The sequence below is a fragment of the Drosophila santomea genome, chromosome 3R (assembly GCF_016746245.2).
Source record: "Drosophila santomea strain STO CAGO 1482 chromosome 3R, Prin_Dsan_1.1, whole genome shotgun sequence".
In the NCBI taxonomy this organism is placed as follows: Eukaryota; Metazoa; Arthropoda; class Insecta; order Diptera; family Drosophilidae; genus Drosophila; species Drosophila santomea.
This window is the reverse complement of record NC_053019.2, coordinates 13,162,638-13,184,945: the sequence shown is the minus strand read 5'-3', so window position 1 is coordinate 13,184,945 and position 22,308 is coordinate 13,162,638. Positions and strand designations below refer to the sequence as shown.

General features: G+C 42.5%; 1 protein-coding gene across 4 annotated transcripts; it reads right to left on the bottom strand.

Moving 5' to 3' along the window:
• Positions 1-645: 645 nt before the first annotated feature.
• Positions 646-21,876, bottom strand: LOC120453207 (protein single-minded). 4 transcript variants are annotated; one of them, XM_039637796.1, is made up of 8 exons: positions 21,491-21,876; positions 6,258-6,452; positions 4,764-4,933; positions 4,339-4,440; positions 4,002-4,193; positions 3,735-3,934; positions 2,746-2,852; positions 646-2,613 (listed from the first exon to the last, which is right to left on the bottom strand). In XM_039637796.1, exons 2-8 carry the CDS (start codon positions 6,430-6,432, stop codon positions 1,463-1,465), a joined length of 2,097 nt encoding a protein of 698 aa, XP_039493730.1. In that variant the 5' UTR covers positions 6,433-6,452; positions 21,491-21,876; the 3' UTR covers positions 646-1,462. The 4 variants fall into 4 exon arrangements, with proteins under 4 accessions (XP_039493730.1, XP_039493729.1, XP_039493727.1 ...); XM_039637795.2 differs by lacking the exon at positions 21,491-21,876 and adding an exon at positions 16,769-17,036; XM_039637793.1 differs by lacking the exon at positions 21,491-21,876 and adding an exon at positions 6,562-6,704.
• Positions 21,877-22,308: the final 432 nt, after the last annotated feature.

Here is a 22,308-nt window from a genome sequence, read left to right as displayed (position 1 = left end):
AATTTGTGTGGAATGTGTTACTTACATTTCCTACTGTACACCAAATTCCGGCCACAACCAATAGATGGCGCACCACGATGTCCTTAAAACGTCTGTAAGATACATACACGTAGAATATTAACTGGTGGCAGAACAAGGAACTACACTTAAGGATAGTTAGGTGCGGTACCCAAAAGTATGCAAAGTATTTAAACTTCCACTAAAGTTTTTCTTTTTTAAGGCATACATGGAATTGCAACTCCTCCTTTGTGACCTTGGCAACTATTATTCAGTTCATTTGGGTGCGCCGTCTAACTACAGTTAGCTGTGTCAAATTTATAAATTTATAACAATAACAAAAAGGGGCATCATTTCTGGGCGAGTACCACTCAGGGCGTTTGCCATCTGAGTCTGATTTCCTGAATCCTATTGATTTTGCTGTCGCAAGCCAAGTCCCAGATTTGGCACCCGTATTTCCAAATAGGAGCTATAATCCTTTCGTAAATAGTCTCCTTATTTAATAGGCGTCGGAACCCCTTCGATATAAACAGCTGATGGTGTGTGAATCCAATTTTTATGTTGGTTTTAAAACGCTAAAATTTGGAATACAGAAAAGCATATCAGTGCATAATTTGAAATAAAGAATAAGGAAACAGATTTAGGGGCTAATTTTTGAAATCAACATTTTATTTGTAAAGCAAGATTACTAAATTAAATAATAACTCTAGAGGCTTCCAGCGGCGCTTATTGAAAAAATCGAACTCTGGCTATATTTTTATTGTTCACCCACGTAATAATTTGTTTATTCAAATTAGAAAAATTCTTGATAATAATCCATTTTACATTTACAATTATTTACTTGACTTATGAAGATCATATATGTTATCTGCATAGTGGAGCGGACCCAGCACTATTTACACATTATCGCATAGTTATATACATGGATATATATAAGTAGATCCTATATATGCATGATGATTATGGGGGCCAAGTGTATGCGCTTTACGATATAGTTAAGTGTAAGTATGTGCAATTAATTTAAGTTAGTTTGTATGAACAGTTTACAATTAGGCCTTACAGCTATTTATTATAGAATTTGTATTTGCTTTTGCATTTGTTAACAAGGATCATTCCGTATTTCTTTCTTTGACTCTTAATTCGCTTGTAGTTTGCCTCCTTTTTCATTTGTAACTTTACACTGCACAAGTAACACGATGCACATCGTATCGGGGATGCATGGGGTATTCAATAAATAAGGGGGCATGGAGGGGGTCTAGAAATTCAGATGGTGTGTGGCTCAGCCACATATTACAATTATTACAATTTGGAACTGAGAACTCAGAGGTGTATATAACATTGCAACGGATGGGGTGAGTGAGGGGGAGGGGGAGGGGGGCAGTCGACGTTTTATAAACAACAGTACAGTACAGTAGCAGTCAAGGCTCGTCGTCCGACTTTTGGTATTTACATTTAGCATTTAGGATCACCAGGTGGCGTATTGGTATTGCAGGTGCTGCTGCTCCATCAGATGCTGCTGCTGCTGCTGGTGCTGATGCTGCTGCGAACTGTTGTCGGAGAAGTAGCTCAGCTCGAAGTTGTGGCTCAGATCGCTGTACGTCGTCTGCGAGGGCGATGTCTCATTCACAATGGACGCATTCCCGGTGGACAGCTGCCTTTCGCTCTCCGAGCTGCTCGAGCAGCTATTCGAGTTGGCCGAGAATGGCCGTATCATCGAGGTGGCCACGTCCACCGTGGCATCGTAGTCGTAGTAGTAGTGATTGTTGTTATTGTAGTACAGATTGCCGGTGGTCGTGTCCGGATACTGCATCTCCGTCGAGTAAACGCCGGAGGACGAGGCCGACGCACTGGATCCACCGCCCGCACTGGAGGCGGTGCCACCACCCACACTGCTGCTCGAGCTCACCACCAGGTCGTTCAGCGGCGGATAGAGCTGCGTGTAGCTCAGGCTGTCGTGGTCCATGCTCCCGGACTGCTGTTGCTGCTGCTGCTGCTGCTGCTGCTGCTGTTGCACATGATGGTGGTGCCACACGCCGTTGTTGTTGTTGCTACTACTACTGCTGTTATTCGTTGGGGGCACGGGCGTAACGGCCGGCTGCAGCGGCAACTCCGGCTCGAAATAGGGATCCAGCTTGGGACTCGCGCTGAGGGCCAGACTAACTGGCGTTCCGGGACCCACCGGCTGACCCGTTGCTCCGGCGCACTGCGGCTGCACCACCACCGACTGCTGGGGCACCACCACCACCTGGGCCTGCACCGCTTGCGCCGCATGTGCCGCCTGGGCCGCTTGTGCCGCTTGAGCCGCCTGTGCCGCCTGTGCCGCCTGTGCCGCCTGTGCCGCCTGTGCCGCCTGCACCGCCTGTGCCGCTTGTGCCGCCTGTGCCGCTTGGGCCGCCGGCGATATGGGCTCCCGCTTCACAACGCCCGTCTGAATCTCGTTCAGCACCAAGTCTTTCACCTCTCGTTCGCTCAGCACGTAGTTCACGCTCACGATGAACACTTCTCGCGAGGATCGCGAGTTGTGCACCAGGGTCGCGTACGACTGCACCCACACCCAGCCGCCGCCTTTGGTGAGGAAGCGGTAGTACTTGGTGGTCACTTGTCCTTTGTACAGCACTGTTGAGGGGGGAAAAGGAAACAAACTCGATGAGAATGAGGTACACAGAACAACAAATTACATTTCCTTGTCGCTGACATTTGGCACTCAGTGTACAAGGTGTTGCAGTGGATAGGGTCGAGTTTACTTACGGATTTGATGGGAGCAGCGCATGGCCATGATGTCCGCGGCGTGGATGTACTGATACAGGGTCTTCTCGATGAGGTCCTGCGGCTCGTATCCGGTTAGCTGCGATACGCTGTAAGCAAATAAACAGGCGGCAGGATGAGCATGGGGATAAGTTTCGAGGTCGAGGGCGAGGGCAACAGTTTCGCTCACTTATTTAAACAGTGAATGGTCATTGGTGTTGCCTCTGCTGCTGGCTATGGTGTTTTATGCGGCTGGTTTACTTTCGCCGACTCCAATTCAATTATGCAGGAAAAACAAAAAACAAAAAACGGAAAACAAAAAAGCGGCGAAAAAGGGGCTGATTTCCGCTCACCACTTTGGGGTTGATCGCTGCGAAAGTGCGAGGGCGCCAGAATAGGATGGCAATATGCTGTGGCATCATGAGGGTAATTGAGTGACAATAATGTCAGACAAAGTGGGCTGGTTTTTTGGCCCGCCAGACACTTACACACACACACTTACACAACAAGAGACACACACACAGTGACAAAGGAGAATCAAGCTCAAGAGGGAAATGATTTGTTTTTCCTTTTGTCATGTCGCCACCGCCTTGCTTACATTTCCCTTTTCCTACTCGATTCTTTTTTCTTTTCTGCCACTCGGAAAACATTATCTTTTTGGGGGCGTCTGCTGGTGTTTTTTATCGTGTTGTAAAAAACGAATTCTGCGGCCCGTTTAAATATTTGCCTAGTGTCGGATATACGGCAAACAGACAGCGGATACTTTCGGGACAAAGGATACTTTTGAATGCAGTGAGAAAAATGATATTCTGAAAGCTGCAGCCTACAGAGACCAAAATCCGCATTTATATATATTTATATATATATTTATCTTATATATATTTATAAGAATTTCTTGAGAGCGTTTCAATGCCAAGTGAGAAAACATATGAGGCCCAGGAACTATTCATATATGAGTGTTTAAACTAACTGGGGATATTGATTTTGCTTACCGTGCATCGAAGAAGATGAGCTTCATGTCCAGCTTGGCCCGGAACATGAACATGTTCTGGTGCAGCTTGATTTCCGTGATGGCGGATGAAGGCAGCGAGTGACCGACGGCCACCAGGCCGAGATTCTGGATGAGGCTGCCCTGTCCATCCCCGCGATCGGGATAGATGCGAGCCTTCAGATAGCCGGAGCAGTGTATCACCTAAAACCAAGTAATACACAGATAAGCAATCCGCTTGAAGGTATGGAGTGTATATATAATGCTTTACCTTGAATCCGGAGGTGGTGAGGCCCGCGTTCCTCTTGGCCAGGACGCACTTCATGCGCAGGAAGAAGGTCTTCTCGATCTCGATGGTGTGCGATCCGCGATCGTGGTCGTAGGCGGATGGGTGCTGGACGCCATTGGGACTGCCGATGGGCGTGTGCGTCTGGGCGAGCTGTAGGGAGTTGAGAAAGGCGGCCTGTGGCGTGAGTACAAGTCAGAGTAGGATGGATGCATGGCACAGAGAAAGACAGAGATGGAGAGAGAGATAGAGAGAGAGAGAGGGCAAACATTTTCAAATGTTTCAAAGGACTCTGTGACTCTGAAAGTCGGGATCTACTCACTGGATGCTGGTTGATGTGCGGATGCAGCGACAAAATGGCGTTCATCTCGTCCTGATCGTAGTTGTGAATGTACTCGAATATCGAGTTGCCCGTCAGCTCAACCTGTTTGAAAAAAAGGCCATTAGACCATTAAATATTAATATTACATATTATCATTTTATATTGTTTGCGCTTCAACAACTGATAACAACTGGAGCTATGTAAATTTTCCCCACCAGCTCTGAGTGCCAATTAGTGGGCAAATGCAAATGAATCGTCTTTTCCGAAGCCACAACACTTGGGCTTCCTGCACCCAAGCCCATTGACTTGCAAATGCAAGTGGTAAGTGGTAAGTGGTAAGTGGTGGCCAGGATACAAAAAGGCAAATTCAGGTGGCCCGTCAAATTATGCGCATAAATCAGGACAAGAGATCCAACGACACTCACCTGACTGAGCCCCAATTGCACGGAGGCCGTTTCCGAGATGTACATGATTTTGCCATCCGGAGCCACCACGAAGATGAATCCGTCCAGCGTCTGCAGCAGATGGGAGCCCAGCTCCTTGATGGTGGCACCGCGCTGCATGGAGGGCGAGGAGCCCCAGGCTTCGCCGAGGCCTGAAAAACAAGATTCAGATTTATAAAAGATGCTTGGGAAATATGTCTTTGTAACACGTAAAAATAATATATAATGCCTTGATATAATCTATTAAGAAATATGTTTGATTGTTACTAAACTTTGATATTATCAAGTTCCTTATATAAAATGTAGTATTTGACACATTACTTTTGGAACTTGAGCAACGCTTTATGTAAGTAATGTAAGAAGATCTTGCTACTCAATAAATCGAATTATATTGCGTTCTTGATTACGATTTAGTTTTATGTCAAGCTCCCGCTTCTCAATGTCCTGAATTAATTGTTTGTCATCCGCTGGAAGTATCTTAATTCGCACAATTCCCACCATCAGTGGCACCAGCACACGCCCTACTTGCCACTGCAGACGTCTAAATATTATTCCCAATTAAAGTCATCGAGCGCCGTAGGTGGCCCATTCACAGTCCACCAGTCCACCCACTGCCCACCCCGGATTCTGGCATATATACTACATGTATTGTGGGGTATATAATAGCACTGGCACTTCCTTGGCCCGTCCGGATCTCGTTGTTTGTTGCCTATTATTAAAATAATTATTTCAATAAAGGCAGAAAAGAAAAGCACAAAACGGTGCGGCAACAATGGGAGCTACAAGCAACCAACCAAACACCCACCCACCCACTTCCCGAGCAACCCTCTTTGTCAGCAGAAATCTCAGAAAATCTCGGTGGCGCACACTCACATGGGCGGTGGAGAAAAGTTGGGAAAATTTCAGAGGGGCGGGGGTGGCGAGGGGAGTTCGGTTTTCCAGTGCGGCTCTCGCTGCTCGTTCCTCGCTGCTCTTTGAGTGAAACAACAGCCGCCATTGTGTTTTGGCCAACCCCAACCAGCCGCCCACTTCGTCCTGCCTGCTGTTTATTGTCTGCCCATTGTTGAGTGCTATTTCCCTGGTTTCCCGTTTCCCCGTTTCCCTGGCCGATTCTCGGTAACATATGCTTTAAACAAACATAGCCGTTTAAACTTGAAAACTGGCAGCGCGAAACGGAATGAAATGAAATGATTGCAAGTACATTGGAGTTAAAGTGAAAACAAAGGAGCATGTCCTGCTGTGAGGACATGTCGAGCTTGGATTATAATGAGCGTGTCGGTCGCGTGGCTGTCAAACATTCCGCATCATTTGCCGTAGCCGCAAGGCGCATTTCACACGAGATGAAAAGCCAAGAGCGGCGACAAATTGAGCGCCAATCAAGTGAGTTTTCCCCAGGAGTATTCGTCGCTACGAATCGATTCGAATCGAATCGAATATGGGCGATTTGCGACTTTCCGATTTTCCGAATGAACTTACCATCGGGAAAGACTTGGCGCATTTTCAAATACGATGTGGTCAGCCGGATGACGGAGGCCTTGTCCAGTTGCGAAGTAATCGTCGCTGGCAGCGGCAGTAATTTGGCCAATTCGCAGAATTCCGTGTTTTCCTTTTCACGTCGCGTGCGTGCCGCATTTTTGCTTTTCTCCTTCATGGCACACGTTTTGGCTATATCTGCAAAAAACGAAATAACGAAACATCATGTTCAGTAAATGAAGGGAAAGTTGGTAAAAAAAGGGAAAAATAAAGTTTGTATATTGCGTTGCCAAAAACCACAACCGACCATGTAATCTGCTCTCATAGCAATCCTTGCGCACTCGCCGATGGTTTGTCATTTTAAAAATATAAATATCCTTTTCTAAAGATCCTGCTTTGTGTGTTGCGTGCACTTCCTCAGCACTTGCTCATATCCCTGCTATCACCTGTTTGCAACTGAGCCGTCTTCCGCCAGGACGAGCAGTTTTAACAGTTTCCCAACTGATCCCGAACAGGATCTGCTACCTGATCCTGCGAAAACAACCTGCCATTGGCTGCACTGCATTTTTACCTGTCCACCCGGGGCAATTGACTTTTGCACTTTTGCACTGTTACTAATTCGCCCAGATCCTTTTCGCTGAATGGCGAAACGCAAATAGCTGCCATCTCACTCGCAGTGACTCCTGCATTCAACAGGTTGACTTTTGCCGACCGCAGGAGTTTCACTTATATCTATGTATATGCACACATATATATATATTCCGGTGTCTGTGCGAGCACATACATAATACACAAATGATGTCCCACGCACACTGCCGCACAAAACGAGAGTTTAGGAGCTGGCGAAATCTATGTGCACCATACACTCACACTCACACTCACACTCACACTGCCATCCACATCCTGGATGAGGATGACCCACAGCCAGAATCCTGCCATTGATAGTTTCCGAACGTGATTTTGGCGCAGTTTTGGCAAAATCTAAGCCATTGGGACTCCTGCTGCTTTATTTTCCATTGAGGCACTTTTTCTGACACTTTTAAAGAACTTGGCCATTTACCTAAATGTACCAAATGGCTGGAATTCGCACGTAAATACAAGTTTATTGACATAGGTCACGTATCTTAATGTCTTTACTTTTGACGCTAATTTGCAGCCAATTGCACTGCAAAAATGTTAGATATGCAAGTCAAGCTGACGTCAAATTAAAGGTCAAATTGAATTTTTTTAAGAGTTAAAACTATATAATCCTCTAAAAACTATAGTTTAGCTGTTTTAAGATAAAAAATGTAAAAATAAAAGAAAATCAAAACGGCAATAAAATGTTTCCTTTGTATTGATGGTGCTCGGCGTCCATTCACCATCAAGAAATGAAACATTTGTCAAAAGTCAGAGATTGAGGGAATTGTCGACATCCGTTACGCATTCGCAGGAGCAACAGATTTGCCCAACGATCATAATCCTAAAGAGTATTCCGCGCTAATCCGCAACGCAAATGTGCCAACATGCACGTCTGAAGTGAGGTTGCTTCCCTGCCTCTGTGGAAAAGTGGAAATGCCAGGGGAAATAGGGGAAAACTGAGGCGTTCCCATTTAGGCCGCGATTGCCATAAATGACTCGACTCGCGGACAAAATGCGGACAAGATATGGACAGGAGTCGGCCAGAGGGTTGAGTATCATATGCTGCCAAATCCACTTAATAGGATAGTTTACGAGCCGTAAGTGGGTCAAAATTATTCAGGATATAAGCTCTTATTCCAAGCGAGTATTACTGCATTTTATATAGCCATAAATACGGGAATATGCCAATGATATATCAGTGTTTTTTTCCATAATCTCAGTTCTGGATATGAGAAGCAAATAAAAATCTAACGAAATTTAATCTTACGTATGAAATCATGTTCATAAGTTCGTGTTAAAATTCCGCATTTGATAGATAAATGTAAATGTTTGATAGGAACACGCCTAAAATAAATTCCCATTTGAAGTTTTCTACAACCATATAAATAAATCCTAAGGCTACGAAAGTTCCCCTTTCATGCCACAGAAACTCAATTTGCCAGCACTTCAACGATCTTTTCCCGGAAAGCGCATAAAAGTGCGACTCATGCCTCCAATGGCAACTCAATGAACCGGATCTCGAGCCGAATCCCAGCCCATCCAACCAACTTGACCTTAATCTGGTTACAGGCAAACAGCAGACTAACAACGAATGGCTAAAAGTTTAAAAATAAAGTCAACACAAATATTCACACTGAACTTGAACTAGAGAGTTCCACAAGAAGAGGAGATGGTAGATGGTGTGCCATGGGAACAGGTAGGATGAGCAAGATTCCCACGCAGCGGAAACTGGAGAGTCCATAAAGCAATTAACAGGACACTGGACGCTGGTCCGATGCTAATGTGGGTGTTGCGGGCGAGGCGCAACAGCGCCTGCATCCTACATACCCATACCCATACCCTATATTCTGCAACCGGAGACCGATGACCGATCCTGCTGCTCGTTTCCCATCAGGACGAGCCACAGGTATGGATATGCTAAAAACCCGGTGCTCGCAGCTCACGTTCTCACGCTAGCGCATCGCCAGCCGGGAATTTCCAATCGGCCAATTGATAACCAGTCGGGGAAAAACGGCCAAAAAAGCAGCACATGTCCTGGAAGTGTGAGAAACTTGCGAGGCAGCCAGGCTTACCTACCAGGCCAGGCACTCCTACCGGCACCTCACTGAGATTCCCACACATTCCTATCCTTCCTATGGAAGGTGCTATCAGGTGGGAAGCTGTGGCCGTGGCCATGGAAAGCGGAAAATCGCCATACGCTGTAAATGTGCGTAACATATGCCGGGGCCACAACGATAAGAACTGTGCTTCTGTTCCTGCCAAAATGTTCCAGCACTCGAAAAATTATTTACGAAAGAAGCATCTAGTTGATTGTAAGAAAGATTCAACAATTACTTTCTAGGATCTGAATTGGTTCAATGAAACTCAATCCATTGACATTTAGGTGAAGTCTTGATAAAATCTAATTAACATGCAGTTTTATTTTGGATATATGCCACAAATTAAACTATATAATTTTTAATAAAATCATAACCAATATTCAAGAACTGGGCGAAACTAAAACATTGCCTTTTGCATTTCCCAGATAATTTTACTGTTACCAATACAAATATTCATCATGCTAAGATAATAAAATCAACTAAAATGACACCGAATTGCAAGGCACATATTTGTAATGGAATATTTTTAGATTATCCAAGTCCCACAACTTTTTTCTCTGTGCACTTTTTCCACCCACCCCCCACACTTGCGGTCCCTTGTCCTTTTCCCGTGTGTTTTTCCAACGCACATGAAGTTTTTATCTTGAAACAACAGTCGGCGTCGGTCGCTGGAGGGGCAACCTCCCTCGGAATGGGTCGCAATTTTAATGCTCAGCTCGCGCTTAATTTTCGGATTAAAACCCGTAAAGCAAACAGCGGCTAAGGACACCACCAGACCAGACCAGACCAGGCCAGGCCAGGCCAACTGGATGTGGATGTGGATACGGACTCGCATCCGGACTGGTTGCCTCCGTATCCGTACATTAACCCAATTTCAATATGCTTTTTGATTTGTTTGCGCGGCACTTTAACATTATCAAACAAAAGTTTATGCAATCCGAGGGGTGTGTGTGTCTCTATGTGTGTGTGTGTGTGTTTGGGGTGTTTCGAGGGTGTTGGGCGTGTGTTTTTAATTGCCTGCAATAACAAGTAACGACGGTCACAGCAACAACAACACCAGCCAAAATCTCAGAAACGAGGCAACAAAGCGTTGGCTTTGTTTTTGGTCGCCCAAATCCGCTAATTGCGCACAGTTGTCGCTGCTTTTGCCCCCGTTAAGTTGGCAATTGGCCCTTTTATGGCGCCCTAAATTATGCAAAGAACGGCCTATTGATTAGCATAATGGTTTATGAGCAAGGAATTAAGCAAAGATGGCGAGCAGGATCCCCAGAGTTGAAGAAATAATCGTCTTCTGTCGCTTAAACATCAAAAGATATTTACAAGAACTTAAGCTTTAAAATAGGAGCTTAAGTCATTATTTAAGCAGGAAAAACTGTTGGTGTTTCAGCCTAATAATAATCTATATTATGTATAATAATATATATGAGAGAGTGAACTAAAAATATGTATAATTAAGAGAAATAGCATTTGTCCAATAGCATTTGTATATTGCAGAACATCGAATACCAAAATGTTAAAAAATAAATTAGTTACAATTCTTCTAGCTTCCTAAAATGCTTTATTAAATTTAGTGTGTATTTGTTAACTTAGATCCCTAGAAAAATCGGGCTATTTGCACAAATTAATTTTCAAATTAGGCATCGGTGTAACGGAATGCAGATTTTAAAAGGCCGTGGAAAACCCAACAGAATAAATATTAATCCCAATAGTCCTGCATCAGTTGCAAATGCAGTTTGAACAGCACATGTTTTTGTTTGTAAATTGATGCTGTGCCACCCAATGTGGGTTTTATTTAACATTAATCGGGCAAATTATTTTGCATGAACTTAACCGTAAATCAGAAATAAAACACAGCCAAGGCAAACAATTGTGGAAATTGGGGAGCAGCGAAGTGAAAGCAAATAAAAGGCAGCCAAATCGATCCGTCCGACCGAAGCCATAATCGTAATAATAATCAACCAGCACATCATAATCACTGCTTTCATTACACTATATTTTCAAAAATAATTATGCATGTATTTTATTCCTGTTTGTGTTTGTATTCGTATTTGTATTTGTATTTGCTCAACAAACATAAACGAGAGCTGCCGCATCCAGTTTGGAATTATTTGGGGCTTTTCGGGGGGAAAAAGTGAAGTGGATGGGGGCGTTCAAATAGCCAGGGCAAATACGCAAAGCGATGAGGCGTTCAAAATGCGAAAGTAAACTTTCGAATGGAATAAAAAATATATACATATGTATATATATGTACAACAACAAAAGAGAGGGGAGCAACAAATACGGCAGCAGCGAAATGTGTACCAGGAGCAGCCAAGCTATAAATACGGAAAATCTCGGAAATATCACGTAAAATCGATCAACAATACAAACTTGCAACCAAATGGCCGATGGGCCCCCATAGGCCATCAACCATAGAACAATACGAAAACCAGCAATCCCCCTGCTCTCGGAAAATCAAACAAGTCAAAATGTGTTGCACAGCAGCTACAGACCAACTACCAACTTCCAAGGGTCAAATCGATAATCATAACTCGAGGCCCCGAATCTGTACACAACACTATGAGTATGAGTATGGTATATGTACATAGACATGTCCGACCTCACCTACGCGTAAATATCCAAACACCTCCATTATCACTTGCTCTTCAAGGTGCAGTCAGTCCATTCCATTGCATTCGGTATAGGAATCGGAATCAGAATCGAAACCGGAGCTGGACTTCCAACCGAACCGCCATCCATTGTTGTCATTGTCGATCGTCGGTCGTACGTGATGTTCATCATAAATTTGAATTTGAATTTGATTTCGAGTTTGCTCCAAAACACCAGCAGCAGTGGAACAACAATGAGTCCGGACGAACCTGGAAACCGACTACCATCGCTGATGGTGGACACTGAGCAAATATCCACGGGGAGTGTGATTCCGGCAAATAGACCAACATGAAAGGAGTGCAAACACGTTACACACATAAGCCCACCAAGTGGAGCAGGGGAATGCGGGTGACAAGTTGCGAGCAAATTAACTTAAGAAACATTCAAGGCGAAAGGGGTGGTAGTCACCTACTAAAAGTTGAAAAATATAATTAAATAAATGTATATAATAAAATTCAACGATCTTTATGTATGGTTTTTTCAGTGCAACGACTTTTATTATTACTAATTATTGTTATTATACCAAACTAACAATGAAAATATTTCAAATAATTAACGTCATTATCATTATATTAATTTGACCAAAAACTGTACGCACAAGAAAGCATTGTTCTTGTAATATTTAACATTACTCTAAGTGAATCAAATTAAATTAAATTTATCAAATAAATAATAACATTTCCACAAAAAAGTAGCTTCCGTCGCATATAAACTTCTGGGAATCGTCGTTCCGCCATTTTGCTATTAATGACAGTAATAAAATCATATCGAAATGGTTCGGAAGCCAATCTACTGCGTATTCATTTAGCAGTTGACGATACCAATTTTCCGCTGCAATAAAAACGGCAAAAACAAAAAAACGGCGGCAATAAAAGCAGAAACAACAGAAGCAACTACAACTACAACAGAATCACTGTGGTTCGGTCTTACGCTTTGGTGTAAAATGAAACAAAAGTATGGTTGGAGAAAAATCAATACAAAGTCACGTTTTAGAGAAAATCACGTTTCATTAGATACCTATGGGTATACACAAAGGCGACTGCATATATATATAGTAATATATATACCGACAAGGCATTAACATTCCATTGTGGAATCGTTTTATGCAAGCCAAAACTATAGTTTACAATTAATTGAATTACTTTTAAAAACATTTTTTGAATTTCAAATGCGAATATTAAGTGAAATGGAGCAAATTGAATGTCTCTACTTGCGAAATACATAAGCACCGCCATATACAGATTGCTTGTATGTATAGAATGACTTTTTATTTCTGAGCGGCAAACTCACCTTGAAATTTACGACACTTTTCGCTTTAATACCAAGGCTAAGGCCTAAAAATAGTTGAACCAATGAATTTTGAGGGATGATTGGCGAGAGAAACGAAGTCTTCCTCCCCCAAAATGAAATCCCCAAAGAAGTTTAGGTGCTAAAGACCTTTTAAGTGCGGGTAATTAGTTGGTTTTCCCAAAAATAGTGTTAAAATGGGGGATTTTCGTGTTTTCATCTAGAGTTTAAGTGACTTTATGAAGCGTTTCACTTCGTTTTCCTCTTTGATAAACTGCCTGTTACTAATTGACCCATAAAGTAATCTCTTTGGTTAAAATATTTTGGTCAGGAGATTAAAAAGAGCTCATGAAGATTATGATGTCTTATATCTCATTTTATATGGCAATTAATCTTTTGATGAAAAATAAATAAGCAGTAAAAAATATCTTCTTGTTCAAAAAATGATCCTTTAATCTTGATCTCTTAAGGAACAAAAAATAAGAACAAAACCTTAATTCTTATAGTTAAACAAGTTTTAGAGCACTTTTCGTAAACGAAATATAATATATAACAAAGTACAAAGAACAAAGGATTGGGTTATAGAGTAACTAATTTCAAGAACAAATGCTTCAAAGGGTATTTCTAGCTCATATCAGCATAAAGAGTTGAAGGAATCTCCACATTTGCTTTGCTTAAAAACGGTTACACTATCAAAGTTGACGTGTTCGTTTGTACAGCGCAGCAAAATTACAGCATTAAGCGGATTTCCTCACTAGAAGTCAAACACGCACACACATACGTACACACACACAGGACGGCACCCACACTAACACCCAAGATAAACACTCACCGATGCTGAGGAGCTAGAAGAGGAAGCAGAACAAACACCCCCAGAGAAAAGACAAGACCCCAACGTGCAACATACACAGAACAATCATCAACAAAAAATGTACGAGACAAAAGAATTTAAAAAGCATCAAATCCTAGACGAGACCAGAAATACGACAAACGAGCACAGGAAACAATCCAAGGCACACGGCACTCACACTGGCAAACAAACACACACACACGCACACACAGGGGGAAATACAGCAATACAGCATTAAGAGCGCAAGAAAATGGTGTCTCAGTCCCTTTTCCAATCCCATATCGACTCCCATTCCCCAGGTAGCATTTTGGAGGCATTAGAAGCGAAGCACAGTGGTGCATGTGCTGTCGAACATGGCACCAAAATAGATATGCCCAAGGGTCGCTGACACTTGAGCGGTTGGGCATTGTCTGTTGGTGAAACATTATTCTCATGGGGATATGATTCTGAATGAAAAATAAATAAATAGAGCCACCACTTATGAATTGCTTTTTATCTTCTTCATGAGGCTGCATTTCGGAAGTGTAATAATCTTCTCAGAATAATTGTGGTCATAAATAGATAGGGAATGTTCTCGAAAACGATTTGATTTTAGTCTTTATAAGAATTTAGCAAAAGGCATTTATTCTGGATATTCGGTCACCTAAGTCGAAAAGTATGCTCCGAATTTCTTCAGAAAATTTCTTACCAGTACCGGATGTGCTTAAAATTTTACTGATTTACCTCAAGGTCAAAATGAATTTGTTTAAATGTACATATATAATATTAATAATTAAAAAAGAATGTAAAGAATGCATACGCAATGTTGATAGTCAATCAACATTAATTATGCCAAGGCGCTTTTTAAACAGTATGACTTTTATCAACTTTTTTAGTTAAGGATAAACAATAATTTAGCTTTGAACTGTGACATTGATGGTGTTTAAACTGTGTTAAAATACACAATTCAATGCCGCATTTCAAGCAAAAAACACCCTGAATACAGTTGTGCCACTGGAAATCTTGCTTTCTACGAATTAAAGAACTTAAAAATATATGTACATATATTAGAAAAAACCAATGACACTGTGCGTGGTTCATTCACCGACCATTGCAGTACGGCTGCGCTGCTTTTGCGGCTGTTTCAAATGCTGTTGTTCAGTGTAACAGGCTTGTGGGATCGAGAGGGGCGAGAGGAAAACGGGTTCCACAACTTACACACACTCACACACATACTCGCGCGCTGGGAACAACCACCCTCTGCGGCAAACAACAACAGTGCGCGCAAGCGAGAGCGGAAGAAGAAGAGCGGCGAGCATTACACAAATACACGCAAACACACACAGACACGCACAGACAAGCAGGCAGGCAACAACATTTTCTCATTGGCTGACTTGGCCTGGAAACTGGAACTGGCATTGGTGTGAGTGCGTGCGTAATACGTACGCTTACGCTTGTGTTTGTATTTCAGTTTGAGTTCGCATCGCGCCACCGCTCCGCCCACACACACAGTGGCACATAATTGTTGTGTTTGTGTTGTGTTTGTATTGTGTGTGCCTGTCTGGCAACGCCTTAATAATTGTTATTTGAGTTTCATTTTGTTTTCGACGCTTGTGTGGGTGTTTCCCTCTGCGAGTGTGGGTGTGATGTGTCTGTGTGTGGGCTGTTACACTCCATTAGCGAACATTTCTGGCATTCGAGTTTTAAGTTTTCTCCCTTTCTTATTTCGTTCTTTTTAAATATATTTTTGTATACCTTTCTGTGCGCATCTACATGCGCACATTGGGCACTTCCGCTTGTCAAAATTCAATGTCAGTATTGTCACTTCCGGTTGTATTGGTGCTTGCTGCTCCTTGTGTGGGCGAGAGAGACAGATAGTGAAAGGGAGAGAGAGGGGTTCCCCCTTTACATGGACGCCATTTTTATTCGGTTCTTTCCTAAACAGCTCGTAAACATTTGACGTTACCCTTTGAAATGCTCAACATTTGATTGCCCCATAAAACCCTAAAAGGGAATTATTTCTTTTATCTAAATCGGGATCCATAAATATGTACTCAACAAAACTAATTAAGTGTGACAAACAAATAAAATTGTAATGGCAACACATTTTTATGTCTCAAAATTACGCAACGATATTTTTCTTTAAAGGACAATCCCCAAAGAAATCCTTTTATTTCAACGGAGCTTTTGTCTTAATTTAAAATAACTTTATTACTCAATTACAAACTTGTTATATCTAGAAAAGGCTATAAATCAAATCATCTTCATCTTTAAATTTTAGAAATATTTATAGTTCCTTGAGGCTTTTCTGGTAATTTAGCAATTCGAAAACTTTCTATATTTCAAACACTCTACAACTAAAATTGAAACTTAATATGTTGCAGTTGCGATTCCAATGCACGTTGCCACAAAACGAAGGCAGTTGCCCCAACAACGACGTCGCATAACCTGCCCTGTCCCCCTCATCACTCCTGTCGCCTGGGCAGACAAAACAAATCATTTTCGGTGGCTACCGTATGCAAACAAAAAAAAAAAACAAAAAATGGGAAAAACAACAAAGTCAAAAAACAAGAATTCCGAGACACAGTGAAAACAAACATAGTGCAGCTGCAGCACACATTAAAAAATTCTTTAACGTTTTGAACCAACAAATAAGGTAAATTGGTATTTTCTAAAAGTCTTAAACTTTTGTTTTAAACGGTGTAATGATTTTGATTTATATAGTTAGTTACTACGTTTCTTTTAAATCAAAATTGTGGTGTAAAAACTCAAGCTCATGATGGGAAAAAGTTTGAACTATAAAATATCCTTCAGTTAACTATTCTATCCATCAAGCAAATAGTTCTTTTAAAAATATTTAACTACTGTGAAACCAATTTAGTTTGCTAATTAGCACACAATAAGCGGAGAATAATAATAATATATTTAGCCACTGCTTAGTCCTTTGGCAATATATATTTGCCAAAAAAAGAGTCTAGTGCAAATTTCTTCGAGTGCAACACTGTTTAATTCCTTTGGGTAATGATTACTTTTTGGATCCATCTCATAAGCGGTCTGTCGGGAGTGCAGGCTGCATCGCTTGAGGGATTCGCTGGCCAAGATGAAGTTGCAAGGGTCCGCGAAATCGTAAATTATGCCACATAAACCGTCGCGCGCGACAATGAGCGGCCACAAAAAAAACAAGACGACACAACGACGACGACGACGACGACTTGGTCACTGGGTGCAGTGCGCGACTTGATCCAACACTAAGCTGACCGCAACTAAAACGCTCCAACCGTCGACGGCGACGCCGCTGCCCAGCGAGCGATCCGCTCAGCTTTTTGCAGCGGGCTTACTGGGTTCTGTGTTCTGTTATCTGACTGCTCCGCCGTAGATGGCTTTCGATCGGAGAGCTCGAGCCGGAGCTCTATAGTTCTGGAGCGGAGTAGAGGAGAGCAGAGCAGAGCGGAGGTTCCAATGTCGCCTTCGCCGCGGACAATGTCACATGCTGGGTGAAAATAAACAAACAATAGCCAACATGCGACCATGACTTGTGCGGCGTTAGCAAAAAGTGTTGCATTTCACCCGAATCGCAGCGACTTTACTTTCTTCGCGACTTTTGCTGAGCTCAGTTGAATCGGAGGGCGACGCCAGTTATAATAAATGTTATCCAAGCCCACATTTGACCCCTGAATCAGATATTACCGTGCATAAGCAGGGTCTGATCAGAACGACATTAACCCACTGTGAGCCAAATTCTGCTATTCGAATTTAGTGTAACTATATTGTATTGATATAATGCAAAGTATTTGCAAATTCATATTATACAATACTAAAACAAGTAAAGAAAGATGTTTTCATTTAAAGTAACTAATATTTTTTATCTTCTTTTATAACATAAAGAATATAGGGTTCCGAAATAAAGGAATAAAAAACTAAAGAATGTTCTTAACAATACCCAAAGTTATAGTCTCAGTGCTTTGATCAGAGATTTGTTATTGTAAAAACAATCAAAATAGTTCAAATTAAATTTTAATCTTTTAAAAAAAGGCAAAACAATATTATTTAAATATAAAATTAGGTTGAATCAGATCCGAAATCACTGCCATAAAAAGAGGTTAAAGGCGAATTTGTCATAACTGGCTGTCATCGTATCGCATTTTGGACTTTACGCGATTCATTCATTGATCGATCACGAATAGTATGAGTATCTTTTGGCCACTTGTCAGCCGGCTCCATGGCACGTGTTGCCGATTTGTTGTCGTTGCCGATAATGCTTTTTTGTCAGCTGCCAGTGCTTCATGTCTTACAATATTTCGGCTCTTTTCGGTCTTTGTTTTTTATTTGTTTGGCTGGCGTCGATGAGCTAATCGCAAATGACGTTTACAATTTCTTGCACGCGCAGCACAATTTTGCCCTCAGCTGCAGCAGCGCATTGTTGTTGGTGCAGTGTTATTGCTGCGGTGCTGCTGCCGCAACTGCAACATCTTCCACTATCTCGGCTCAACGTGCAAAAATTTTAAATATTCTTTTCACTTGTAGTCCCTCTCACCGCAGATAATTGACAATAGTGAATCACTAGCATTAACGCCGCACAAACTCATTGAAATTGAAATTTTAATATGAAGAGAAAAATGTATTCCAGGAATGATAATCAAGGCAAATAGTGTGAGATGCAATATTTCTATGCTCTAAGCCTAGGGGCATCCGGCGATCAACCCTCAACTTGTCCATGCCAACATGCCCACAGATCTAGATGCATATCTCAAGACGTTCGATGATGGCATAATATGCACACATGCCCGTGCACATTGGACACGGAGATTCCCATATTTTCGGCACAAAAATAGGAATCCCGAACCCTTTCGTGCGGGAAGAGAAAAAACTTACAAGTTTGAAGCGCCAAGGATTCGGATACATGATGACGAAATGCGGGCTCTGTCATCCGATAGCGGGATGGCATGGACAAGGACTAAGATGAGCACAATGGATCCAGGATCTCAGCTATTCCACGACGCTGTTCACTTGGAAACAAAGTTGCCTCCGAGATCGAACCGATTCGATATCGGCGCGGGAACGTGATCCAAACAATGGACACAGGACATGTGGCCAGGACTATGCCGAAAACGCAGAGTAAAGTATGTGCCACAGTGCAAAGAGTTCGTGTCCTCGCATAAATTATGCCATTAACCAATAGTTGTAAAAATTAGAAAAATATTTCGTCAGATCCCTATACAAATATAAATGTACATCAATTTTGGTGTGAAAATTGCCTAACTGTTGCTCCAGCTGCAATTCACGCTTGGATGCCACCCCTTCGATTTTGTTTTTACGGAAGCTGGGCGACCGGAAAAATGTGCACCGATCCCGGATTCATGGCAGAGCTGGGGCAACCAATTGGATTTGTGGCAGACATAGTGGCGGCAGTTGGACGCAACCTGGGATTGTTAAACACTTAAAGGAATCGAAATCGGAATCGGAACGGGGACGAAGACGAAGACGGCTGTGCGGCTCAATTACATTGGCGATTGAGCGTGAAATTGTGATGCATGATTTGATTTCACGTGACAAGGGGACATGACATTGAAGACACCAGCGCATATGTGTGACCTAGGTGTGCACTCGGCAAAAATAGTGGCCACTACGTGTTACTGATGAAGTTTGAGTCCCTAAACTGGACGGCTTTTGTGGTTTATGATATCGTTTACAGATAGATAAGTTAACAGTACATGATGCATATATATAGAAATTTATTTATTTGCTTAAGAATTTGACTTAAGCCGCCGGAAAGCGATAATATAAAATTTCCAAAGTGTACAATTTCTACTTAATATTGCCATCATCTTCTTCATCCAAAGTAATTACCATTATGATTTTTTTGATTTGATTTTTTTAGTATCATTTGGTAGATTATTTTCGTACTGAAAGTGTGTTTCTTTGACATTATTTTCAATGTGTACTTTGCAAAGTGCTTAAGTAAGCATGTGAGTTTTAGGAGGACCAACATCCTCCTGAGTCCCAAGGCTCGTTGTCGAATTGGACACACCCGCTAATTTGCTTGGCGCGCGACACCTTTTGCAGTGGAGTGGTGGACTGGACTGGAGTGGAGTGGACCTGAGGAGACGAGGAGCGGAGGAGCTGCAGCTGAAGCTGGCGACCCGTCATGGTCATTTCTGTTGGCCAGCGACTACAACCAATGCCCAATGTCCGAGCCGAATGCTGTTTTGTTTGCTCGCCGTGCTTTGCGCCCTTCGGTCGGCACTCTCTACTTATTTTTTGCCTTCCTGGAAGTATTATAGTAAATTTCTCGCATATCTCTCGTGTGTCATTGTCGCCAGGTGCCCGTATCCGTATCCACTTCCACCTCCATTTCCATTTCCATATATACAGCTGCGTCTCGGTTTCCCCCCTCGGCCTCTCGGCCAGATTATTAGTTATTATTTTTGTCATAAATGCAAATTAGCTATGCGCAATTTGCATATTCTACATTCAACTTGAAACGCATACAACTCTCGTTGGTCATTTTGAAGACGCGTCTGAAGTCTGGTCAGTAATGTGGATATATCGATGGACCCCTGGGTCACTCCTACTTGGGTTTGCTGTTGCCATTTCGCTGTGAAAGACTTATCCATTGGCTAGACATGTTTTGAAAGGAAGTTTGTATGCCCAACTTTCCTTTTCTTAGCAACATAAAGGGGCAAACTGTAACATAAATGTTTTTTCGTTTTCCTCACTTGAAAGGGTTATAGTAAAATCAGGGTAAGTTCGGAAAAGAAAAGGTTTTCTTCTAGCACTTGGAGATGTATAAAGAACCGAACCTAAATGTTTTGAGTTAGATATAATAGTATTTAAAAAAGTACTCAAAATTTAAGATAATAGTAACAAGGATTTTTAAAAGAATATTTTGACTAAGGGAACTAATACATCTTCAAGAAGCTAACCAAACTATACCAACATATTATTTACGAGTATTTTAACTTAAAAGCAATTTTTAACATGGCTTAATATCTAAAGTATCTTGAAAATGGCTTTTGAAAAATGTCAAATATAGTTTTGCGTAGGATACCGATTCAGCTTAATGAAAGCTCTATATTGCCACCGATTCCTGGAGACGATCATTAAGAAAACAAAAGCAATCGTTGACTTTTGTTTTATGGTTCCTGGGGGGATTCTGTGGAAAACGCGGGGCTGATGACCACAGCGTCTGGGATTGGAATACGGGATGGATTTGGAGTCTGAGAGGGGACACTTTTAAGTGCAATTCGATTTGCTGCCTTTCCCTTTTCATAATTATAGAGAGTCTTGAGTCTTGAGCATTGAGTCTTTCAGTTGTTTTCGTTTTGGGCCCTGCAAATTTGCATTTGGCAGTGGGGCGTTTCGGTTTATGGGTTTCCCATTTTTTCGGCACTATATTATTTCGTTTTATTGTTATTCGTTATTGTGGCTAAACAATTATTACTGATTCTTGGTCCCCGAATTCGGGGAGGACGGAGGACCGAGCCCGAAGTAACCTCCGCCGACGGCATCGCCGCCGTTGTGGGCGTCATATTACAGACGAATGGGTGACATGCCCTCGATGGCGATGACGACGACGACGATTCCAAGTTCTTTGTTTGCCCTGCCAACTCGTACATGTGTTTTCTATTTCAAATGTCGCCTACAACAATTCGCATTGGATTTCACTTGTTCACAGACCTCCTCGCCTCTTATTGTTATTAATGTTTAATGGTGTCAGAAGGGTTCCTTCGAAGGGCAATGAGTCATCTCACCTCTGGCAGCTATCCGTTTTGCCGCTGGAACTGTTGCAGTTTGGCCACCGTCGATAAATCCCAATAGGAAAGCTCCGTTTGGCGAGAGAAGCAAACTAAATGGGCGCCTTAACTGCTAGCACATTTTTTCTTCAAGTTGATGATTTTAAACAACATAAACCTAAATGTGTTGCGGCCGAACGATTTTTGTGTTTTTGCCGCAAAGGTTTTCCAAATGAGCCTGTTAACGGGTATTATGGGATTGCGTTTATGGCACTTGGGCAATTTGCTTGCTAGAATTCTTTACTTATTTTTAATGCACACAGATATATTCATATATGTATATATTATTTAACACTTTTAGGCACAGCGAGAAAATTATCCAAACTGGGATATATAGGTATTATTTATATAAGGACAGACGGCGTGGACGCGCAGCTGAACCAGCGAGCGGGCGGCGAGCGAATGAGTGACTACTCAAATGGACCGAGCTCAGCCTGCAGTAACTGGGGGCAGCAGCAGCAGCAGCCGCAGCAGAAGCAGAAGCAGTGGAAGCAGCAGCAGCAGTAGAAGCAGCAGCAACAGCAACAGCAACAGCAGCATCACATCCCGGCGGCAACACCAACACACACAGGCAAGTGATGTGGAGGCGCGACGAGTGCGCACGCATACGCACACAGAGGCAGCACACACGGACACCACTTCAATCCCTTGACTGGAAGGCGCTGGTGTTGGTGGTGGCTAAACATGCAACTTTCCAGCCTGCTTCCCGTGCGCTCGCCAGTGTGCGTGTATTAATGAATGAAACGCCAATGCCACCGCGCCACCCCCTCCCCGAG